Source organism: Polypterus senegalus, chromosome 6 (genome assembly GCF_016835505.1).
Source record: "Polypterus senegalus isolate Bchr_013 chromosome 6, ASM1683550v1, whole genome shotgun sequence".
Lineage (NCBI taxonomy): Eukaryota > Metazoa > Chordata > Cladistia > Polypteriformes > Polypteridae > Polypterus > Polypterus senegalus.
Genome location: NC_053159.1, coordinates 69,438,126 through 69,460,296, shown reverse-complemented (window position 1 = coordinate 69,460,296; position 22,171 = coordinate 69,438,126). Strand labels below are relative to the sequence as shown.

At 40.6% G+C, this 22,171-nt stretch overlaps 1 protein-coding gene across 4 annotated transcripts in view; it reads left to right on the top strand.

Annotated features, from left to right (window-relative positions):
- The window catches only part of LOC120531142 (centrosome-associated protein CEP250-like), a 328,524-nt gene that overhangs the window by 107,167 nt on the left and 199,186 nt on the right, over positions 1 to 22,171 (top strand). For all 4 annotated transcript variants that reach the window (XM_039756280.1, XM_039756279.1, XM_039756281.1 and 1 more), the window contains one exon: positions 2,154 to 2,260. In XM_039756280.1, coding sequence (XP_039612214.1) covers positions 2,154 to 2,260 — 107 coding nt within the window. The remainder of the gene's footprint in view (positions 1 to 2,153; positions 2,261 to 22,171) is intronic.

Here is a 22,171-nt window from a genome sequence, read left to right as displayed (position 1 = left end):
AGAAAAACCGGGGCATTGGTCTGTTAGAAAATAGGTTAAAACGCTTAGATTTCTCTGTGAGTTTTCTAGATAAGTGTCCATGTAAATAAATCACTAACCAGGTTACAGTTTTGATTTCATATTCTGTGTTTTTTGCACTCTGTATGTGCATTGTTTGTTTTGCACATGCTTTAAACAGCCATAAGTCATACAGCCATAAATGGTTGGGCTATCAGTAATTGCATTATTACTTTTCCTGAAATAATCATTTATTAAATCTCTAAATTTATGTTGACAAGATGAACGTACAGTGCTAAACTGAGCAACACAATCTCTGGAGCAGTACTTGTCTGGAAAACATGATAAAAGTAATGTGTGTGACGTAGTGTGATTACTTTTTAAAGTAACAATTAACTTAATGGAATAGTTATTTTATTGAAGAGAAAGTACTTGTGCTATTATTATTCTAGTAGCAATGGGTGTAAAGCAAGAAGCAAATGTAATGGTGCACCGCTCCTTAATTCCTTTACAGCCAAACTGAAAAGGGTGTGCTGCATGCAATCCAGTAACAGAAATTTATTAATAAAGTGTTAGTTTACTTTTCATTGAGCTATTTGCAATAAATATGTTGAAACAGTATGATTGGGTAATTCAGTGGCCATTGTTGGTATACCATAAATCTTCATAGGCATGGGTTGGGTTTGGAGAAAGGGAATCAATGTTATTTATTTAACAGCATGTGAAGGACAAAGCATATTTATAAAACATAGAAAATGATTACGTTTGGCTGTGTTTTTTGGTCTGTTTTCATTAAAGTTCATGTTTGGGCTTGAGGTTTAATAAGAAATAATGGCCAGTTTAATGTACAGTTCTTCTTATAAGAGAAGAAAATAACACACTGTATAATGTACTTCGTTTCATAATAAGCAACTCAATAACATACTAAGTTACTTTAATGTAAGTTATGAGTAACATGACAAAGTTCCCTTTTAAAGAAATGTTCCCCACACTGCTCAGGAGTCACAGGTGTATGTCTTTTTTCAGAATCATTGTGGAAATTTTGTTTAATCTTTTTTTTAGCAAATTTTAATTAAATCAGAGCATTTTGCCAAAGGAGAACTCCATACATGGACTCCACAATCTTAACTGGGTTACTTGCCTCTTCCAGGTTTTGTGTGTGTAAACACACACAGTGTCTCATTTTTTGCATATAATTAACTGTATAACTAAAACCACTTTGTCTAACAAAGATATACCATTTATGCCATCTTTTAGTAACAAATATATAGGATCTCTCTAATTTGCAGATGTATTAAAAACTTTGAATTGATATAAGTAACCAGTCTTTGGGAAAATGTGAACATATGCTTCATCATTGTTTGCTTTGTCAATACATTATTACTATTGTGTTTAGGTGCAGTCAACACATACCTAATTAATTCTGTAAATTATACTTAAGTTAAATTTTTTAAAAGAAGCAAGCCAAGGAATTCAATGATATTTTTGATATTTTTCAAGTCAAATGCATTTTTCACAATCATTGAATACATTAATTGGCCATAGGAAGTTGTGTTCTTGAGTACCTTTCTCAATAAACTTAAATATGCCGTGCTTGTTTGTGCAATTTAAAATGTGGTCAGCCAGTCTTTTAAGTAAAGATCTTTTTGAATGATGATAAAGATAAGGAAAAGCAAAATGTGGAGGAAGGGGGTTTTGCAAGTTCAGAAATATTCATAGCACAGCCTGCTGGTGTTTTTTGTTTGTTTTGTTTTTTTTTTTCTTTTCAGTTTTTAGCTAATAAAGACAAGCTGACAGGTTCTCTGGAGTAATAGATCCCTGGTCAGAAAAACTGACTGCTACATGATTTTTTTCCTTCATTTGTAGTATACTTTAATAACATTATGCCTAAGAAATTCATTAATGTTTATTCAGTTATCTCCTGTGAGGCATTACTTAAGTTACAGTGGCATCCTACCACGTGACCTATCCATTTCTTCAGTGTAATATTCCCCAAAGTTCTTCTTTTTTTAGTAGTAAGATTAACTCAGATTTAATTTAAAAGGCTTTCTTATTTCTACCAGTTAATGTACTGTGAATCATTCATTATTTAACTGTTAGTTAAAGATATTTGATTTGGGAACATCCTTATTTGTTTTCATTTTATATTTTTTTAGTTGCTAAAATCCTGTATTAATGGAGAACGTGGTCGTCTCAACTATCTTTGGAAAGAAGTGTCAAGCTTCAGAAGATGCTTTGATGCAATGAAAACATCAACCAGCAGGTTTGGTTTAGCTATTTATAGCCTTGAACTTATCTATTTATATTTGTACATTTAGATTTTCTTGTTTGGCTAATGTCTTTGTCCAAGGCAACTTGGAACATTTGAGACATAAAATTGGTTACATTTGATTTGTTTTTGCAGTTGGAGCCCAGGCAACTTAAGTGACGTGTTCTTGGTCTCATGGTGTCAGTAGTGGAATTTGATCCCACAACTCCAGGGTCTGAAGTCCAAAGTGTCAACCACTATGCCACACGTTTATATATGTATTAATTCAAGGCTTGACCCAGATTATTTTGAATCTCTGTTCTAGAATTGTGACAGAAGCTTGAATCTGGATCCGACTGGTGCTGTAGGCAATAAGGAATTTACTTTCTCTTAGCAGATTTTCAGCTGGTAGTGATTTTCATACCAAGCCAGCTCTCATCACCATTGATGGTATACAGTGGTGTGAAAAACTATTTGCCCCCTTCCTGATTTCTTATTCTTTTGCATGTTTGTCACACAAAATGTTTCTGATCATCAAACACATTTAACCATTAGTCAAATATAACACAAGTAAACACAAAATGCAGTTTTTAAATGATGGTTTTTATTATTTAGGGAGGAAAAAAAATCCAAAACTACATGGCCCTGTGTGAAAAAGTAATTGCCCCCTTGTTAAAAAATAACCTAACTGTGGTGTATCACACCTGAGTTCAATTTCCGTAGCCACCCCCAGGCCTGCTTACTGCCACACCTGTTTCAATCAAGAAATCACTTAAATAGGAGCTGCCTGACACAGAGAAGTAGACCAAAAGCACCTCAAAAGCTAGACATTATGCCAAGATCCAAAGAAATTCAGGAACAAATGAGAACAGAAGTAATTGAGATCTATCAGTCTGGTAAAGGTTATAAAGCCAATTCTAAAGCTTTGGGACTCCAGCGAACCACAGTGAGAGCCATTATCCACAAATGGCAAAAACATGGAACAGTGGTGAACCTTCCCAGGAGTGGCCGGCCGACCAAAATTACCCCAAGAGCAGAGACGACTCATCCGAGAGGTCACAAAAGACCCCAGGACAACGTCTAAAGAACTGCAGGCCTCACTTGCCTCAATTAAGGTCAGTGTTCATGACTCCACCATAAGAAAGAGACTAGGCAAAAACGGCCTGCATGGCAGATTTCCAAGACGCAAACCACTGTTAAGCAAAAGAACATTAGGGCTCGTCTCAATTTTGCTAAGAAACATCTCAATGATTGCCAAGACTTTTGGGAAAATACCTTGTGGACTGATGAGACAAAAGTTGAACTTTTGGAAGGCAAATGTCCCGTTACATCTGGCGTAAAAGGAACACAGCATTTCAGAAATAGAACATCATACCAACAGTAAAATATGGTGGTGGTAGTGTGATGGTCTGGGGTTGTTTTGCTGCTTCAGGACCTGGAAGGCTTGCTGTGATAGATGGAACCATGAATTCTACTGTCTACCAAAAATCCTGAAGGAGAATGTCCGGCCATCTGTTCGTCAACTCAAGCTGAAGCGATCTTGGGTGCTGCAACAGGACAATGACCCAAAACACACCAGCAAATCCACCTCTGAATGGCTGAAGAAAAACAAAATGAAGACTTTGGAGTGGCCTAGTCAAAGTCCTGACCTGAATCCAATTGAGATGCTATGGCATGACCTTAAAAAGGCGGTTCATGCTAGAAAACCCTCAAATAAAGCTGAATTACAACAATTCTGCAAAGATGAGTGGGCCAAAATTCCTCCAGAGCGCTATAAAAGACTCATTGCAAGTTATCGCAAACGCTTGATTGCAGTTATTGCTGCTAAGGGTGGCCCAACCAGTTATTAGGTTCAGGGGGCAATTACTTTTTCACACAGGGCCATGTAGGTTTGGATTGTTTTTTCTCCCTAAATAATAAAAACCATCATTTATAAACTGCATTTTGTGTTTACTTGTGTTATATTTGACTAATGGTTTGATGATCAGAAACATTTTGTGTGACAAACATGCAAAAGAATAAGAAATCAGGAAGGGGGCAAATAGTTTTTCACACCACTGTATAAGTAAAAACAACAACAGTAATTTATTTCTTGTATATTGAAACAAGGAGTGTTTCAATTGACTTTAAAGAGCCCAGTTTTTAACAGTCTACCCTCCCCCATCCTTGACTACCTAAGAAGATAAGAAAGAAACGGCAACAAAATACCCTTGTAGGAGGAAAAAAAAAACGGAAGAAAACTTGTGAGATGCAATTCAGAGAGAAACCCCTTTCGAGGAAGGTTAGGCAAGCAATGGGTGTCAAAAATGGGTTACACAAGTAATAATCTTCAAAGAGGTAGATAGCCAATCTATTATTGCCACCTCAAGAATATAATACGACTAGAACAAACTGCAAAGCAAAATGCAAGTATGGATTATATTACTCACTAAATACAGAACTGTCACATATGAGGATACAGATTTGTTCAGAGTCCTGGAGACCTCGGCCATCAAAGCTACCTACCTGATACTAGCCATTCTCGAGCTAAGTCAGTGCTAGGTCAGACAATCTGATGAAAGGACCCTTCTACCTGATTCCAGTGCTCCTTTATGAGAGCTGACTTTTCCATAGGCAGGCAAGCAACTTGGCAGTAGAGCAGTAGCACCAAGTTCCACATGAGGATACTTAGAAGAGAAACAGAATAGGCAATCAATAGTAACAGTTTATAAATATCATGTTAACATATTTTAGTACTGATGACTAACCACAGAGATGCAGTATGTATGCACAGCTAATCAGCAGCTCTACTCGGGGTATGCTTAACTGAAGTAGTGAGTTTTCAGCCTGGATTTAAAAGCTGAGACTGCAGGGGCAAATCTTATAATAGCAGACAGACCATTCCACAGCTTCTGAGGCCTTAAAACTGAAAACTCAACTTCCCACTGTTATTTTATTAGTACTTGGAATCATTTTTTTTTATTTATTTTTATTTTTTATTAATTTTATTACAATCCATACAAAGCAATCAAGTTTTTGCAAAGAGAAAAATGAAGAACAGATCGATCCCCACCCCTGAGAGAGAGAGCAAGCCAAACGGCGTTAAATTTAAGGCTTGTAAACATACCTAAATTAATAAATTCTCTGTGCTTTATGAACTTATTTTAAAATATTACTGATTAGATCCTGCCATGTTTTGAAAAAAGTCTGTACGGATCCTCTAACTGAGTATTTGATTTTTTCCAACTTCAAATAATATAACACATCGGTTTCCCACTGACTTAAAAGAGGAGAGTTTGGTTTCTTCCAGTTTATCAGAATAAGTCTGCGTGCCAAAAGTGTAGTGAATGCAATCACAATTTGTTTGTCTTTCTCCACTTTAAACCCATCTGGAAGAACCCCAAACACAGCTGTTAATGGGTTAGGAGGGATTGTGAGTCCAAGGCTATCTGAAAGGTAATTAAAAATTTTGTCCAGAATAATGTTAATTTAGTGCAGGCCCAGAACATGTGACCTAGTAAGGCTGGGACTTGGTTGCAACGCTCACAGGTTGGATCATGCCCTGGAAACATTTTGGAGAGTTTTAGTCGAGACAGATGTGCTCGATATATAATTTTAAGTTGTATAATTGTATGCTTTGCGCATATGGAGCTCGAGTGAATTCTCTGCATTGCTACTTTCCACTCCTTTTCTGATATATTAATTGAGAGATCTTTTTCCCAGTGTCCTCTTGGATCTTTGAAAGGGAGGGATTGTAAAATGATTTTATATATTGTAGAGATGGAGTCTAAGTCCTTGAGATTGAGCAATATTTTTTCCAGCATGGATGAGGGTGCAAGATGAGGAAAATCTGGAAGGTTCTGTTTAACAAAGTTCTGATTTGAAGATAGTGAAAGAAATGTGTAGCTGGAATGTTAAATTTGGAATGTAATTGTTCATAGGATGCAAAGACGTTGTCTATATAAAGATCTCTAAGCAAGTTAATTCCAAATTTTTCCAGATATTAAAACTGCATATGTTTGTGAAGGTTGAAAGAGGTGGTTCTCTTGCAGGGTTGCCACAGATAGAAGCTTCTCCGTCTTAAAATGCTTTCTACATTGGTTCCAGATTCTAAGTGAGTGGAGCACAATTGGGTTATTAGTATATTGCCGATAACGTGTGTTTATTGGAGCACAGAGCAAGGAATACAAAGAAGTACTGCAGGATTTTACTTCTATTGTGGTCCAAGCCTGTGTATGTTCTTCTATTTGTGTCCAGGTTCTTATCGCCTGTATATTTGCTGCCCAGTAATAAAACTGGAAGTTAGGTAGAGCCATGCCCCCTTCTGCCTTTTGTCTTTGTAAGGTCGCTCTTTTGATGCGTGGATGTTTTGAATTCCAAATAAATGAGGTTATTGTTGAATCTAATTGCCTAAAAATGATTTATTAATGTATATTAGGATGTTTTGAAATAAAAAAAAGTTTAGGAAGAATATTCATCTTAACAGTGTTAATTCTTCCAGCTAGTGTGAGATGAAGGGTTGACCATCTATGCAAGTCTTGTTTAATTTTTTCCATGCAGACGGCGAAATTTTGTTGATATAGAGCTTTATGTTTACTTGTGATGTTTACCCTAGGTATTTAAACTGTTCTGCAATGATAAAAGGTAGGGTATCTAATCTAATATTATATGCTTGAGAGTTCACTGGAAAGAGTACACTTTTATTCAGATTAATTCTGAGACCAGAGATCTTTTGAAATTCTGTGAGTGCTGCTAAGACTGCAGGCACAGAATTTTCTGGGTTGATATATACAGTACCATGTCATCTGCATATAATGAGATTTTCTGTTCCAGTCCTTCTCTGCTAATCCCCTTTATCTGATCAGTATTTCGACAATGTATTGCCAGTGGTTCAATGGCAATCTCAAACAGCAGCGGTGACAAGGGGCATCCTTGTCTAGTGCCACGTTCTAGTTTAAAGTAGTCTGAGCAAATGTTGTTGATGCAAACTGAAGCTTCTGGGTTAGTATACAGTAATTTAATCCATGCACAAATGTTTGGGCCAAACCCAAACTTCTCCAATGTAGTAAAAAGGTATTTCCATTCAATCATGTCGAATGCTTTCTCTGCATCCAATGATAATAATATTTCTGGGGTGTTTGATTTTGTTGGTGAGTATATTACATTAAACAGGCGTCGAAGATTTGAAGATAAGTACCAGCCCCTAATAAATCCAGTTTGGTCTTGTGATATTACCGAGGGGAGCACTTTCTCCATCCTTCTGGCTAAGATTTTAGAGAGTATTTTAACGTCGTGTGGAAACGACCCGGACACAGACAGACGGACATGTTGTAATTCACCGCCACATGTATTTTATTTACACTATTTACAAATGATATGGTCACACAGACCCAGTCCAAAGTGCACAAACCCCAATAATCACACAGTCCTGGCCACAAATGCCTTCATCGGGCCGCCTCCACCCCTCCTCTGTGCTTCGTCCTTCCTCCTCCCGACTCCAGCCCTGAATGAATGGAGACGGCCCCTTTTAAACAGTCCCCGGATGATCCCCAGGTGTTCCCGGCATTCCTCCTCTGGCCACGCCTAGCGTGGCGGAAGTGCCGGCTGTCCTCCCGGCAGCTCTCCGGTGCCGTCCTAAATCTTCCCCAGCACTTCCTGGTGTGGCGGAAGTGCTGGGGTAACAGGTCCCCAAGGCATTGGGGCGCCTCCTGGCGGTGACCACGGGCCCCTACAGGGTGGAGCTTCCATGCCCTGTACCCGTGGCCCCCAGAGCAACCAGGAAGGCGGCCCCCATGTGATCCAGGGTGGGGTCTGACCCTCTTCCGGTCCCTTACGGCATCCCAGCCGGGTTGTTGCCCCTGGCATCCCTGACAGTGCCCCACAGCCAGCGAAGACCACTCGTGGGAAAGAGCGACCTGTCCCGCGAGGGCAGCACAGCCCCGAAGCGGGTCCTACTCCAGAACAGCCGGGGTCCGGTCCCGCTCTCCAAGCAGGGACAGGGGCAGAGACGCGGCCTGAGCACCAACACTTGGTGCTCCCCTGCACCTCGCACAGGTTGCGCTCCCCCCTCTTACCGGCACCCTGGGGCCCCCTCGTTCGGCACCCCCTCCGAGGCCTCCACGCCCCTTTAGTCGGAGCCACTCGCTCCCCTGCATCCTCCTCCGGCCGTGGTGGCAGCCGTATACTAGCAGAGAGATTCCTCAGTAGACGGTCCGACATCAGAGGGCAGGTCCCCAACGAAGGGGGTCCTACTGCTTGCCCGGGGTCCGTCCCTGCAAAAGAGAACACAGGGGCAGAACCGCTGCCAAGGCACCCTTCCTGTGCCACGCACTGGCAGCGTCCCCCCCTCCAATCGGCACCCCGGCACTTGCCTGTTCGGCACCCTCTCCGCGGCTTCCGTGTCCCTCTTAATGGTGGAATCGCCGGCACCGCCTGCGCTCTCTCCGCCCGCCTCAGGGATTCCCTGTGCCCCTGCAGAGGGCGGCCAGCACCCAGACGCGTGCACCCAGCATTGCGTCCCAACCTATTGGGGGAATTTGCACCCAGCCTCTCATTCCTCCTTTCACTCTGGGACGCCATGACAGTTTGAGACTCCTTATTACAAAGAAAGAGCCTCTTTCCCGTCTGCGTCCCTACAGTGCGGCGCGAGACCGCAGCCGACTCGGGGCGGAGGGCGCTAGGACCCGGGGCACTTAGCAGCCCGTGACCATTCAGTGTCCTCACGGACTCCCCTCGCCACAAGATACAGCCCGCGCGGCCAAGACTCTCCTGTCGGAGGGCTGCTTACAGACCCTCCTGCATGCTGTACGGAGTCGGCTATACTCACCGTCTCCGCCGTACCGCTCCGGCTGGAGATTCCAGCGTCTTGCCGTCTCGTTGTCTCTAACGTCTTCAGCGCCGCGAGCGCTTTCCTCTCCAGTACCAGCACTTCAGCCCGGATGGCACGTAGCATCTGCAATACACGCTGCTCCGCAGGCTGAAGGTACGCCTCCAGCTCCGCCAGAGCAGCCGGCAAAGACAGGAAGTTAACCGACGTGGATCCTACCTGTCTGTCAGCCTCCGACGCTGGCCACTTCCTGTGGGCCTTCTCCTCCGGCCCAATCGGGTCTCCCCCCTGCCCGTGATGGACATTCCTTGGTCCCAACTCTCTGCAGTCATCGGCGTGCACACAAGACACACCGTCCAATCGCGTGCCTATCAGGGGGAGGGACTTCTGGTCCGCGGCCATCTTGCCTCCCCTTCCGGGCGCCTCCAACAGCGGTGCGCTTGTCTGAGACCGCTGCAGTCATGCCATGCACTCCGCCAGCTCGCGACAGGGGAAGGCGGCTCTCCTGCGGATCCCTGGCAGTCCGTGGGGTTCCTTTACCCCGTGGGGCTGTGTGCACGCAGCACCCGCGGCACGTGGGTGGGGTCCCCTGTTGCGCAGGGCGGTCCACAACAAAATTTTTTACTACAGGTCCCCGCCTTGAATAGGCGGAGCATCCTGCCGACTACGCCAGATGTGGAAACGACCCGGACACAGACAGGCGGACAAGTTGTAATTCACCACCACACGTATTTTATTTACACTATTTACAAATGATATGGTCACACAGACCCAGTCCAAAGTGCACAAACCCCAATAATCACACAGTCCTGGCCACAAATGCCTTCTTCGGGCCGCCTCCACACCTCCTCTGTGCTTCGTCCTTCCTCCTCCCAACTCCAGCCCTGAATGAATGGAGACGGCCCCTTTTAAACAGTCCCTGGATGAGCCCCAGGTGTTCCCGGCATCCCTCCTCTGGCCACGCCCAGCGTGGCAGAAGTGCCGGCTGTCCTCCCGTCAGCTCTCCGGGTGCCGTCCTAAATCTTCCCCAGCACTTCCTGGTGTGGTGGAAGTGCTGGGGTAACAGGTCCCCAAGGCATTGGGGCGCCTCCTGGCGGTGACCATGGGCCCCTACAGGGTGGAGCTTCCATGCCCTGTACCCGTGGCCCCCAGAGCAACCAGGAAGGCGGCCCCCATGTGATCCAGGGTGGGCTCTGACCCTCTTCCGGTCCCTCACGGCGTCCCAGCCGGGTCGTTGCCCCTGGCATCCCTGACAGTCGTTTTTCAGAAGTGAAATTGGTCTGTATGATGCACATTGTAATAAGTCCTTATTTTGTTTTGGAAAGACAGTGATTAGTGCTTGGCGAAAGGTTTGTGGAAGAGATTGGTTATCTCTGGCTTCTGTAAATGTTGCTAAAAGGAGGGGAGCTAGCTGAGCGGAGAATTTCTTGTAAAATTCTGCAGGGTAGCCATCAGGGCCTGCTGCTTTCCCGCCTTGGAGTGACTTTATAGCATCTAGTAATTCTGATAACGCCAGAGGTTTATCAAGTTCCTCCACACTAGAAGCGTCTATTTGTGGTATCTGTAATGTATCCAGAAATGCATTAGATTGTGTATTGTCTTCTTTAAACTCAGTGGTATATAGGGATTTATAGTAGTCTCTGAAAGTGTGCATTATATTTTTGTGTTCGATGATTTTATCTCCGTTCGTAGTAGTGATTACCGAGATGCGTGCGTTCCGCACTTCTTGCTTGTGAATTTGTTGAGCTAAAAGCTTATTAGCTTTTTCCCCATGTTCATAGTAATGATGTCTGGATTTGTAAATTAGTTGTTCAGTTTCTTTAGTTGTCAAGAGGTTTAATTCTGAATGTAGAGCCTGCCTCCTCCTATGTAGAGTCTCGCTTGGTAGTCTGGCGTGTTCTTCATCTATTTTAGTAATTTCGCTTTTTATCTCTGCTACTTTCATGGCCTCGGATTTATTTCTGTGGGAAAGATATGAGATAAGCTGTCCTCTTAAGAAGGCCTTAAGAGTTTCCCAGAGTATTCCTGCAGAGATCCCGGGGGATGTATTTGTCTCTAGAAATAATTTGATTGATTGATTGATTGATTGATTGATTGATTGATTGATTGATTGATAGATAGATAGATAGGACAAGACTTTATTGTCTGTGCGCCACAGGGGTCACAGAAATTTCCCTTTTGACACGCTCATGAGACAAACAGACCAAAAAAATACAAATATAAGCAAACCATAGAAAAAACCTGCTTCATCTGATTCAGAACAGATACTGCTGAGGGTACAAAAGATTTCTTGTATGCATTCTTCCGCGCCAATGGGGTTTTATACCTCCTACCTAATGGCAGCAATCTAAAGAACGCATAAAGAGGATGAGAGACATCCTTCACAATCATGGTTGCCTTCCTCAACAGTGCACGGTTGTGCAGTTCAGAAAGGGGAGTTTGAGGTAATCCAATTATTTTGGAAGCCTGGTTAACTACACGACACAGTTTTGTTCTATATTTAATGGTTAATAAGTTGTACCAAGATAAGTAATTAAAAGTGAGAACAGATTCAATAAGTGATCTATAAACCAGCGTTAAAACCTCCTTGCTAACATGAAAGGCTCTAAGTTGCCTTAGTAGATGGAGGCGCTGCTGTGCCTTCTTATATACAGCATCTGCATGCTGCATGAAAGACAGACAGGTGTCAATCTCTGTCCCGAGGTATTTAAAAGTCTGAACCTGCTCCACCAACTGACCCTGGATACTAAGTGGCTGGAACAGCAGTGATGGAGCCCGTCCTTTGGGGCCACAACACAATTCCTTAGTTTTAGAAACATTTAACTCCAGTGAATTTTCTGCCAATAACTGAACCAGTCTCTGGACCTCCTGCTGATATGCAGAGAGGGCACAGGGATCAGTCATATGGGCCACCAGGGCCATGTCATCAGCATATTTATACAGTGTCATTGATGCACTGCTGCAGGAAACATTGTTTATGTAGACAGAGAAAAGAAAAGGGGATAGAACACATCCCTGAGGAAGGCCTGCATTTAAAACGGATGTGCTAGAACTTATACCATTTAAAAACACCTGCTGTGGTCTTTCCGTTAAAAAATTTTTTACCCATAAAATCAGCATGGGATGTACCTAAAAGTCAGAGAGGCAGTATAGCAGAATATCTATCTGAACAGTATTAAAAGCAGAGGATAAATCCATGAATAAAATCCTTGTATGTGGATGTACCAATCCATTTGTCTAGTAACAGTATCTAAAAGTGTGAGACATGCATCCTCCACTCCACGCTTTGCTTTATATGCAAACTGGAGTGGGTCAAGTTTGTCCGACAACATGCTGGAGAGATAATCACACAGTACTCTCTCCATACATTTACACAAGACAGATGTTAGGGCTACTGGCCTGTAGTCTTTGGATCCTTGGCATGTGCCTGCTTGGGAATCGGAATTATGGTAGATTGCTTCCACTGACTTGGGACACAGCTGGAATCAAGAAGATGTTGGAAGTGTCTTGTGATGACCCCACCTAGCTGAGTAGCACAATCCTTTAACACTCTGCCTCCAAGCCTGTCAGGGCCAGAGGCTTTATTAGGGTTAAGTTTATGCAAGATGGCAGTCACCAGCTGCTCATCAATATTTAAGGTCTCAAGGGGGGAGTCAGGAGTTATAGGAGTCCAAGTGATTGGTGTACTTAGGCTATTAAATCTGATAAAAAAGTTGTTTAATTTTTCCACAAAGGAAGCAGCATCTGAGCAGTCAATTTTCGTGGGTTTGGGGGCCCTGCCCATCATAATATTTAAACCCTGCCATGCTTCCCTTGCGTTTCCCAAGGTTAGTTTCTGCTCCACCTTGTCTTTATAATTTATCCTGGCTAATTTAGCCTTTCTTCTGAACTCCTTTTCCAATTCCCTCACTTTTATCTTATCACCCATCAGGAATGCTTTCCTTTTCTGAACCAAGCAGTCTTTCATGTCCTTAGTAACCCACTTTTTATTATTTGGATGAATAATTATTTGTTTAGTGGGAGTGACCATGTCTTCACAAAATAAAATATAGGAAGTTAATAACACCGACAGGGTATTAAAATCATTGCCACAGTCATCAAAAAACAGATCCCAGTCCGTCAGCTCAAAACAGCCCCTTAGAGTTTTAGCTGCATCGTTGTTCCAGACTCTAATGGTTTTTAAAATGGGTTTACCAGTCTTCAGCTGTGACCTGTACTTTGGCAATAAAAGAATGACATTATGATCTGAGAAACCAAGAGGTGGGCGTGATTTTGAAATGTATGCAGTAGGGATGTTTCCAAAACACAAATCCAGAGTATTCTGCATCCTCGTGGGGGTTGTTACATATTGCTCCAAGTGTGGTAAATGTGTGGTGATGTCACATCTGTTAAAATCACCAAGTAAAAACACGGGCTGCCCTCCAGTCCGATTGACAGCTTTGTTGTAACAATCTGCAATATGTTCAGCTGCTGTGTTAAAATCAGGTCCCGGTACATACACTAAAATTACAGTGATTTCTGAGAATTCCCTAGGTAGATAATGTGGCCTAAAGGACACAGTCATTAGCTCATAGTGTTTGCAGCACTCAGTTTCTCTCACTGTAATATTTGTTGCCCACTTACTGTTGACAGCCGTACAAAGCCCACCCCCAACTGATTTCCGCGTTCTTACTGTATCCCTGTCAAATCGAATGATGTTAAACCCATCCAGCTGAAAGTCCATGTCTCCAGAACGCCACGTCTCTATAAAACAGAAGAGACTTGTCCGCTGATAGTCCGGATCGGTCCTTACGAGTGTTGAGAGTTCCTCCTCCTTATTCCGTAGTGATCGAACATTTGATAAGGTGATGGCAGGTAAAGGTAGTCGACTCCCTCTCCTCCTCAATCTGTTCCGTATCCCTCCTCTGGAGCCTCTTCTCTTTCGAATCCGCTTCCGATTATATCCCAAAAGTAACTCCGGGGGCACGTTATTTGTTTGAAATGTTACTTCCATCGGTCTTAATTGACGGTGGTTCAACTCCAGCAGGTAATCCCGCGAGTAAGCAAGCCTTCCTAGGGTAACGCCGAGAGGCTGTGCTGGATGTGAATAAATTCCGTTTACCTGCCATAGGTTGTTGATCAAACTCCACAGGCAGGCCCAATAAATAATCGTTGCCATCAACATTTGATATAGTAAAAAATAAAAAGCGAGATCAATAAAAACAAGACAAAAAAGAAAGACTTAAAAACAATACACAAATGAGACGTATCAAGAGTCGCTTCTGCATGGACAGCGCCCCTTCGCTGATTTGTTTGGGTAAAAAATTCAGTACAATTCTCGTCAGCTAATAGAAGTGGGTTGAGGTGCCATCTGCGGGGTGAGTGCATGGGGCTTAGTAATTTTACCTCCAAGATCATAGGTGCATGGTCAGAAATAACAATAGCATCGTATTTTCAAGATTTAATCTTAGGCAAGACGTTATTGTCTATAAAGAAGTAATGGATCCTTGAGTAACAATGATGTACTGGTGAGTAGAAAGAATATGTTCTTGAATTTGGGTTTAAAAACCTCCAGGGGTCTGATAAGTTGTGAACTTTGTAATTATTTTTGCAGTATTAGATGCCATTCCCCCTGTGGAGGAAGTCCTATCTAAAAGTGGATTTAGAACACAATTAACACAAGTCCCCAGCCATTATAACTTTATGAGTGTTCAGATTGGGAATGGATGCAAATAAATTTTGTATAAATTCCTTATCATCAACATTAGGTGCATAAACATTTATCAAGATCATTTTACAGTTAGATAAGTCTCCCATGACCATTACATATCTCCCTTCGGGATCCAATATTACATCTGATGCTACAAATGGAACAGTTCTATGTATGAGAATTCCCACACCTCTAGTTTTCTTCGTAAAGCTAGAATGGAACATTTGGCCAGTCCAGTCTTTTTGCAGCCGGAACGAATCCTTGCTTATTAAGTGGGTTTCCTGTAAAAAATACTATTTTAGCATTTAGACCTGTTAGGTGAGAGAGTACTTTGTTTCTCTTTAATTCGTGATTCAGGCCTTTAACATTCCAGCTTACAAAGTTAACTGTCCCTTCATGGAGACACTGATGCTGAGTTTTTGATGTCATTTTATAGTCTTATTGTAATTATAAAGATTGAGAGGATAGATTAGGTATAGATCAGGCCTGCTCTCTTTCTCTCCCCCCCATTAACCCCCCCACCCTCCCTTTTTGCCTCCCCAAGTGAGGCTAAAACCCACTTCACACAGTCCCAGTCCTCTGACATACCCAGAGACAGAGTACATCCAAAGCAAAACAAGCTCCAATGCAGTGGTGCTTTAGGGTTAAAAGATAGAGATATCTCTAAAAAAAAAATAATAATAATAATGAGAATATATTAGAATATATGCTGATAAAAACCCGTATTTTAAAACGAATAGATCAGACAAAAGATTATTAATCTTTGCTTTATCATTAACCGCCATGACTCACTATTATGTATCTGCTATCTCAGATTCTGCTTTAAAGTCGTCCCCGATTATTTAAAAAAGTTCAGCTGCGAATTTCACAGGGTTTGAACTTTCTCGATTCTCCGGCAGACCTTCAATTCTGACATTACAGTAATCCCTCCTCGATCGCGGGGGTTGCGTTCCAGACCCCCCCGCGATAGGTGAAAATCCGCGAAGCAGAAATCATGTTTGTATGGTTATTTTTATATATTTTAAGCCCTTAGAAACTCTTCCACACTGTTTATAAATATTCTATGCACAGTTATACAGTAAACCCTTGTTTATCGTGGTTAATCCGCTCCAGGCAGATAAATGAATTTCCACGAAGTAGGATTCTTTATTTATAAATCTTTATTTATAAATATTTTCGCAGTTACAGCATAGAAAACCTGTTTACGACTTTGTAAATACGATTTTAACATTATTAGAGCCCTCTAGACATGAAATAACACCCTTTAGTCAAAAGTTTAAACTGTGCTCCAGGACAAGACAGAGATGACAGTTCTTTCTCACAATTAAAAGAATGCAAACATATCTTCTCTTCAAAGGAGCGCCATCAGGAGCAGAGAATATCAGAGAGAGAGAAAAGTAAACAAAAATCAATAGGGCCATTGTGCTTTTAAGTAAACGAAGCACCGCGATAAAGCCGCCGCAGTGAAGGGATCAATGTGAAGGTAGTCTTTTCAGCTTTTTTTAGAGGAGCGTCCGTATCTTCTAAGCAAACAGCCTCTGTGCAGACAGCCCCTCTGCTTACACCCCCTCCGTCAGGCGCAGAGAACAGCAAACAATCAAAAATGAATACGGGTTGTTAGAGCTTTGAAATGTGCGAACGTATATCATTGAGGAGTTTTATTTAATATGTAATACGTGCTGTGATTGGGTAGCTTCTCAGCTATCCGCCAATAGCGTCCCTTGTATGAAATCAACTGGGCAAACAAACTGAGGAAGCATGTACCATAAATGTAAAAGACCCATTGTCCGCAGAAATCCACGCACCAGCGAAAAATCCGTGATATGTATTTAGATATGCTTACATTTAAAATCCGCGATAGAGTGAGGCCGCGAAAGTCGAAGCGCGATATAGCGAGGGATTACTGTATACCTTCTACTCCCATCTTCTAAAGCAGCCAGTCTGTCTCCAAGTTTTTCTCCGAGTTTTTTGCATTTGCTGCATAAGAGATCCCAGTAGAAGTATGTAAAGTGAAAATAGTAAAGGTCCCTTTACTGGACCCTGCAGGACAACATATCTCGCTTCTATGTATAATTCTGTACGTGCTGAAATCAACTTGATAAAAAAGAGTTAAACCAGGCAAGGACATTGCCTGTAAACCCAATGTCAGTTTCCAGCCTTTGTAGTAAAATAGGATGGTCAATGGTGTCAAACACTGTGCTTAAATTTTACAGTATAATTACAATGGAATTGCCTTCATCAGAGTATATTAGAATGTTGTTTACAACATGCAGTTTCTGTATTATGACTAGTGCACAAGCCAGACTGGAATTTCTCAAATAAATTGTGACGTTTAAGGTGAGACTGAAGCTGATTAGTGAGTAATTTTTTACGTTTCTGTCTATAATTATTAAGTATATGTGGGTCTAAGTCTGACTTTTTAAGTAATGGTTTGATAACTACACTTTTAGTGCATCAGGTACTGTGCCGTGCAATAAAGAGCTGTTGATAAAGCTAAGAATATTTGCTGCAAGAACATCTATTGCACTTTTTACTAGTTTGGTCAACATTGGATCTAGGGAACAAGAAGCAGGTTTCATTTTAGAGATTAAAGTTAAGTCTTCCTGTTCTGTTACAGGATTAAAATTTATAAAGTGTTCAATTCAAGGCAAGACAGAGTTTGCCATTGTGATGCTGAAGTCTGAGATCTAATATTTTTTGATTTTCTCATTAAAGAAGTTCATAACATCTGTACTGCTAATGTCTGTTGGTATTTTGTGCTGTAGTTTTAAATTCACATCTGTTAAATTAGTAACTTTTCTAAACAGTACACTAGGATTATTATTGTTATTTATTATTTTTGAATTGTAGACTGTGGGCTTTGAAGAGAGCTTTCTTATATTTTTAAACATTGTCCATGCATTTCGTAAAAAACCTGCAGCTTTGTTGTTCTCCATCTACACTGTAGTTTTCGACACTCTTAATTTAAGTGCTTGAGTGGTCTCATTAAACCAAAGTGAATTTCTATGTACTTTGATCAGTTTTGTTTTAAGTGGAGCCACTGTGTTCAAAGTGTCTCTCTAGGGATATTATAATTTAATGTTAGGTAATGTATTTTGTTTTTCCAAGATTACACTTCATTTACTCAAAATATCCATAGATTTTGAAGCAGAGTTACTATCTAGATGTCGCATTGTCTTTGTTTTAATCTGCAAATCTATTGGTAAGGGCAGAACCAAATCAAATGTAGTTAGGCAGTGATCAGATAAAACTTCATTTAATGGAGTAATAGTTCATTTTGAATTTCAACTCAGAATTCTAATAAAATGTAATGTATGATTATGATTATGAGTTGAACCATTGACAATCCAACAAAATCCTACCAAATTTAAGAAATAAGTAAAACATTTGCTTAAAATGTCAGTTTCCACATCAATATGTACATTAAATTCCGCATCAACATTGCACAATCATAATTTATAGCCACATAAGAAAAATGCTGGCAGAAATCACACTAACATTCTGGGCAAAGCAATTTGCATGTGCAGTTACAGAACAAAATACTAAGTATTATGACAAAGCAGTGGTAGAAAGACTAGTGTGCCAATGGATAGTAATTCTGGTCAGAATGCACTGTGAAATTCCTAATTGCAGATTGCATTCTCTAACACAGGGCAGAAAAGACACAAATGTTGTAATTGGAATGCAGTTTATTCAAAATGGTGTCTACTAGTCTTGATCAGAGAATTTTGCAAAAGTGTTATTCACAGCAAATTTGCTGCATTTGCCCTTGATCATCAAATTATTTAGTGATAATATGGCAATTTTTTTCAGCATCCCATAATGCTTTGTGAGGCCAGCGTGACATCCCCCAGAGCTGTAACAGCCAAAATTTGATGGAACTCCCTCCCAGGTGTATAATGCAGGTTACAAAGCTTGTGCACCTCTCATTATGTTCTTTCTTCTTTGATCTCACAGATGCACGGTCGCGTAGTGTTTAGCACTATGAAGAGCACACAATTATGCTCACAGTATTGCTAAGTCTACTGGCTAACACACTGCAGATTTGAACACTGGGAGAAACTCAGGATTAGCTGTGAAAACACATGCAAATATAAACAGAACATGCAGATTTCATGGAAACCAAAAGGGCTATGGCAGCTGTTGAGCCACTATATCATCAATATTTGTACCAGTTTTTTACATTTTCCATAAAAACAAATGCTATCAAATGTAAAGCCATAAAGGAACATTAATACTGTGTATAGTAGGTGAACTCAATTTAAGGAACTTAACTGTTGAGTAAATAATACAGGTTCTCAAATTTTATTTTAATGAAACATATATAGCATAAATAATGAGTTATCTCTGCTTGTCACCAGATGTGCAGGTCGATCTTCGAGTTCCATGTCAATAAAAAAGAAGGAGGCATGCGCCCTATGCATACATAATTAGTCAGAGAATGAAAACAAATCTTGAAAGAGCCTGACACCAACCAAACACAGGAGACTCTATGAAATAATAATACTTATGAAAGATTTCTTACTATTTACAAGACATCTTTATCTTTTTGATGGAAGAAAAAATGCAAAGCATCAGCACAGACAGTTTGGAGAGCCTTCAGTACGATTTCAAATAACAGAACGAGCCAGTGGCTACAATCATGACATGTCACTTTGAATTTTCTGCCTTTCTTTCTTTTCTCTCAGGGCTAAATATTCTTCAGAAAAACTCAGTTTTCTCAAAAGCACACAGTGCAATAGTTTCTCACATAAATCTATGTATTTTTTCTGACTGTTGACTATGACTTAGGCATTTCTGCTTTGTTTTGATGAAATATATAACCCCAATTCCAAAAAAGTTGGGACAAAATGTAAATAAAAACAGAATGCAATAATTTGCAAATCTCATAAAGAAACACTTTATCACTTACTTTTCCAGCAACTTTTTTGAGATGTGCTGCTGCCATGAAATTGAAAATTACCTTATTCTTTTCTTACAATGGTAAATTTTCTCAGTTTAAACATTTGATATGTACTCTATATTTTATTGTGAATAAAATATTGGTTTTTGAGATTTGCAAATCATTGCATTCTGTTTTTTTTTTTTTACATTTTTATGCAGCATCTCTCAACATTTTTGGAATTGGGGTTGTATGGTTGCATATTTCTGACTGTGTTCTTTTTTCTTTGATCTTGCAGAGGCATGGTGATGCAATGGTTTACACTGCTGCTGCACAGCTCAGGTTACCTTTTTGGCCACAATAATCAGTCCAGTATAGTTGGCAGACATTTCCCTAGCCCTCAGGGACACTTTAAAAATGATTACATCATTATAATCCAGTCAAATTCAGTTCACTTAGTCTGTCCTCATTGACTTCAATTAATTTCATCCAGTTCAACAATATTTGCAAACACTTCTTTCTCTAAACTGGAGGCAAAGTGAACACTGCAGAGTTTGCTCACCACTTCTGTGTCTATACTTACCAAACAAAGTACTGTAATATTCAATCTATAACAGGACAAAATTTGTATTTTCCAAGGGTCTTCTCTTGTCAGCAACAAGATTTTACCCTAGCTTTTTATTGCTTAAATTTTAAAAACATTGCTAAAGATTTGTCATGCCTGAGAACTTTTCAGACCCAAATGCTAATTATAAGGTCTGAATGCTATGGGTTGGCATTTGAGCCAAATGCTTATCTACTTGGGATCCAATTCTTTGTTTTACTTAAAAATGTTATTTTTTATGATGCTATTCCAATTAAGCTTAGCTTTGTGAAATATACATTTTTTAGAAATCTATTAATACATGGTTTACTATTAAAATATACTGTCCAAGATACAAGCCAGCTCCAGTACACTAAAGCACCATGCCAATTCTGACCACATAAAGATAATTCAATACGTATATGAAGGAGAAAAAAATACTCCACTGTTGTTGTTCTTCTTTTACAATTGCCATGCATAGCACCACATGCCTGTAATAATTAATTTGAAAATTCAGTTTAAAAAAAAAACTGAGGCACCACCTTGTCACAGACTCATGTATGCAGTCTGAGGTTTATAGAAACCTCTGATCTGCTGAAGTATCAGTAAATATTTCAACTCACTGGACGGCATTTCATCCTACAAGAAAATAATGATCCCAAACATACTGCTAAGTCAACACACAAAGTTTTCAAAGCTAAGAAATGGAAAATTTTGAATTGGTAAGACAGACACCCAATTTAAATCCAATTGAGCATGCCTTCCATTTACTGAAGAGAAACCTTAAGGAGACAAGCCTCCGAAATGAGCACAAGCTGAAGATGGCTGTGTTGGAGACTTGGCAGAACATCACCCTAGAAGATCCTCAGTACCTGGTGATGTTTATTAATTGCAGACATCAAGCAGTCATTGCTTGCAAGAGGTATTCAACAAATAAGACACGCGTTGCCTTCATTTACCCCAGTACTCCACAGCTTAAAATTACAAATCAAACAATTCAGACATGACATTGCAGAGTTTAATTTAAGGGTATTTCCATACCAGTCTTACAATATAGAAATTACAACACTGTTTATACATTGTCCCCTATTTCAGGTCTATAATGTTTGGGTTATAGAAATGGTAGGTATATTAAAGCAGTCATATTTAGTACGTGTAAAATGAAAATATAGAATTCTAGAATAGTTGCCTATTTCAACAAATTGAATTTGGTCTCTTTTTAAGAGTTTAATTACAGTTGGTATAAAACTGATTGTCTTTTTTTTGTTCTAAATTTTGGCAACAAGTGTTTCCTCCAAGAAGGCAATTATTGTTTACGCAGTGTGTCAGAGGTCATCCAAGCCTTTAATGACCTCTTGAACACAGTTATCAGCATTGTGTCTTGTCTGCGGTGAAAGTGTCAACCTTGTTGAGAGGTTTAGTTACCTTGGCAGTGACATTCATGTTTCTGGTTACTGTTCCTTTGAAGTCAGTAGATGGATTGAGAGAGCATGGGTGGTCATGAGGTCGCTGGAAAGGGGTTTGTGGTGCTCCAGATATCTATGCAAAAGGACGAAGGTCCAAGTCTTTGGAGTCCTGGTGCTTCCTGTCATGTTTTATGGTTGCAAGACATGGACGCTATCTAGTGACCTGAGACGAAGACTGGACTCCTTTGGTACTGTGTTTCTTCGGAGAATCCTTGGGTACCGCTTGTTTGACTTTGTGCCAATTGAACGGTTGCTAATGGAGTACTGAATACTGAGCTGTTTCATTGTGTGGTGGGTGAGGCAACATGCTGTACCAGTGCATGCTTCCCAGCCTGACCTGACCTGAGAGTGTCTGGTTGTGTTTAGTCTTCTTCACATTAGCAGTGGCACAGTGTCTGTTTTGTCACTAAGTGAATTAGGAGTGGCTTTAATTGGCTTTTGTGTTTAATGCAAATATTATCCAAGGTCTTTTAGCCAGTCTGTAATTAACATTTCATTTGA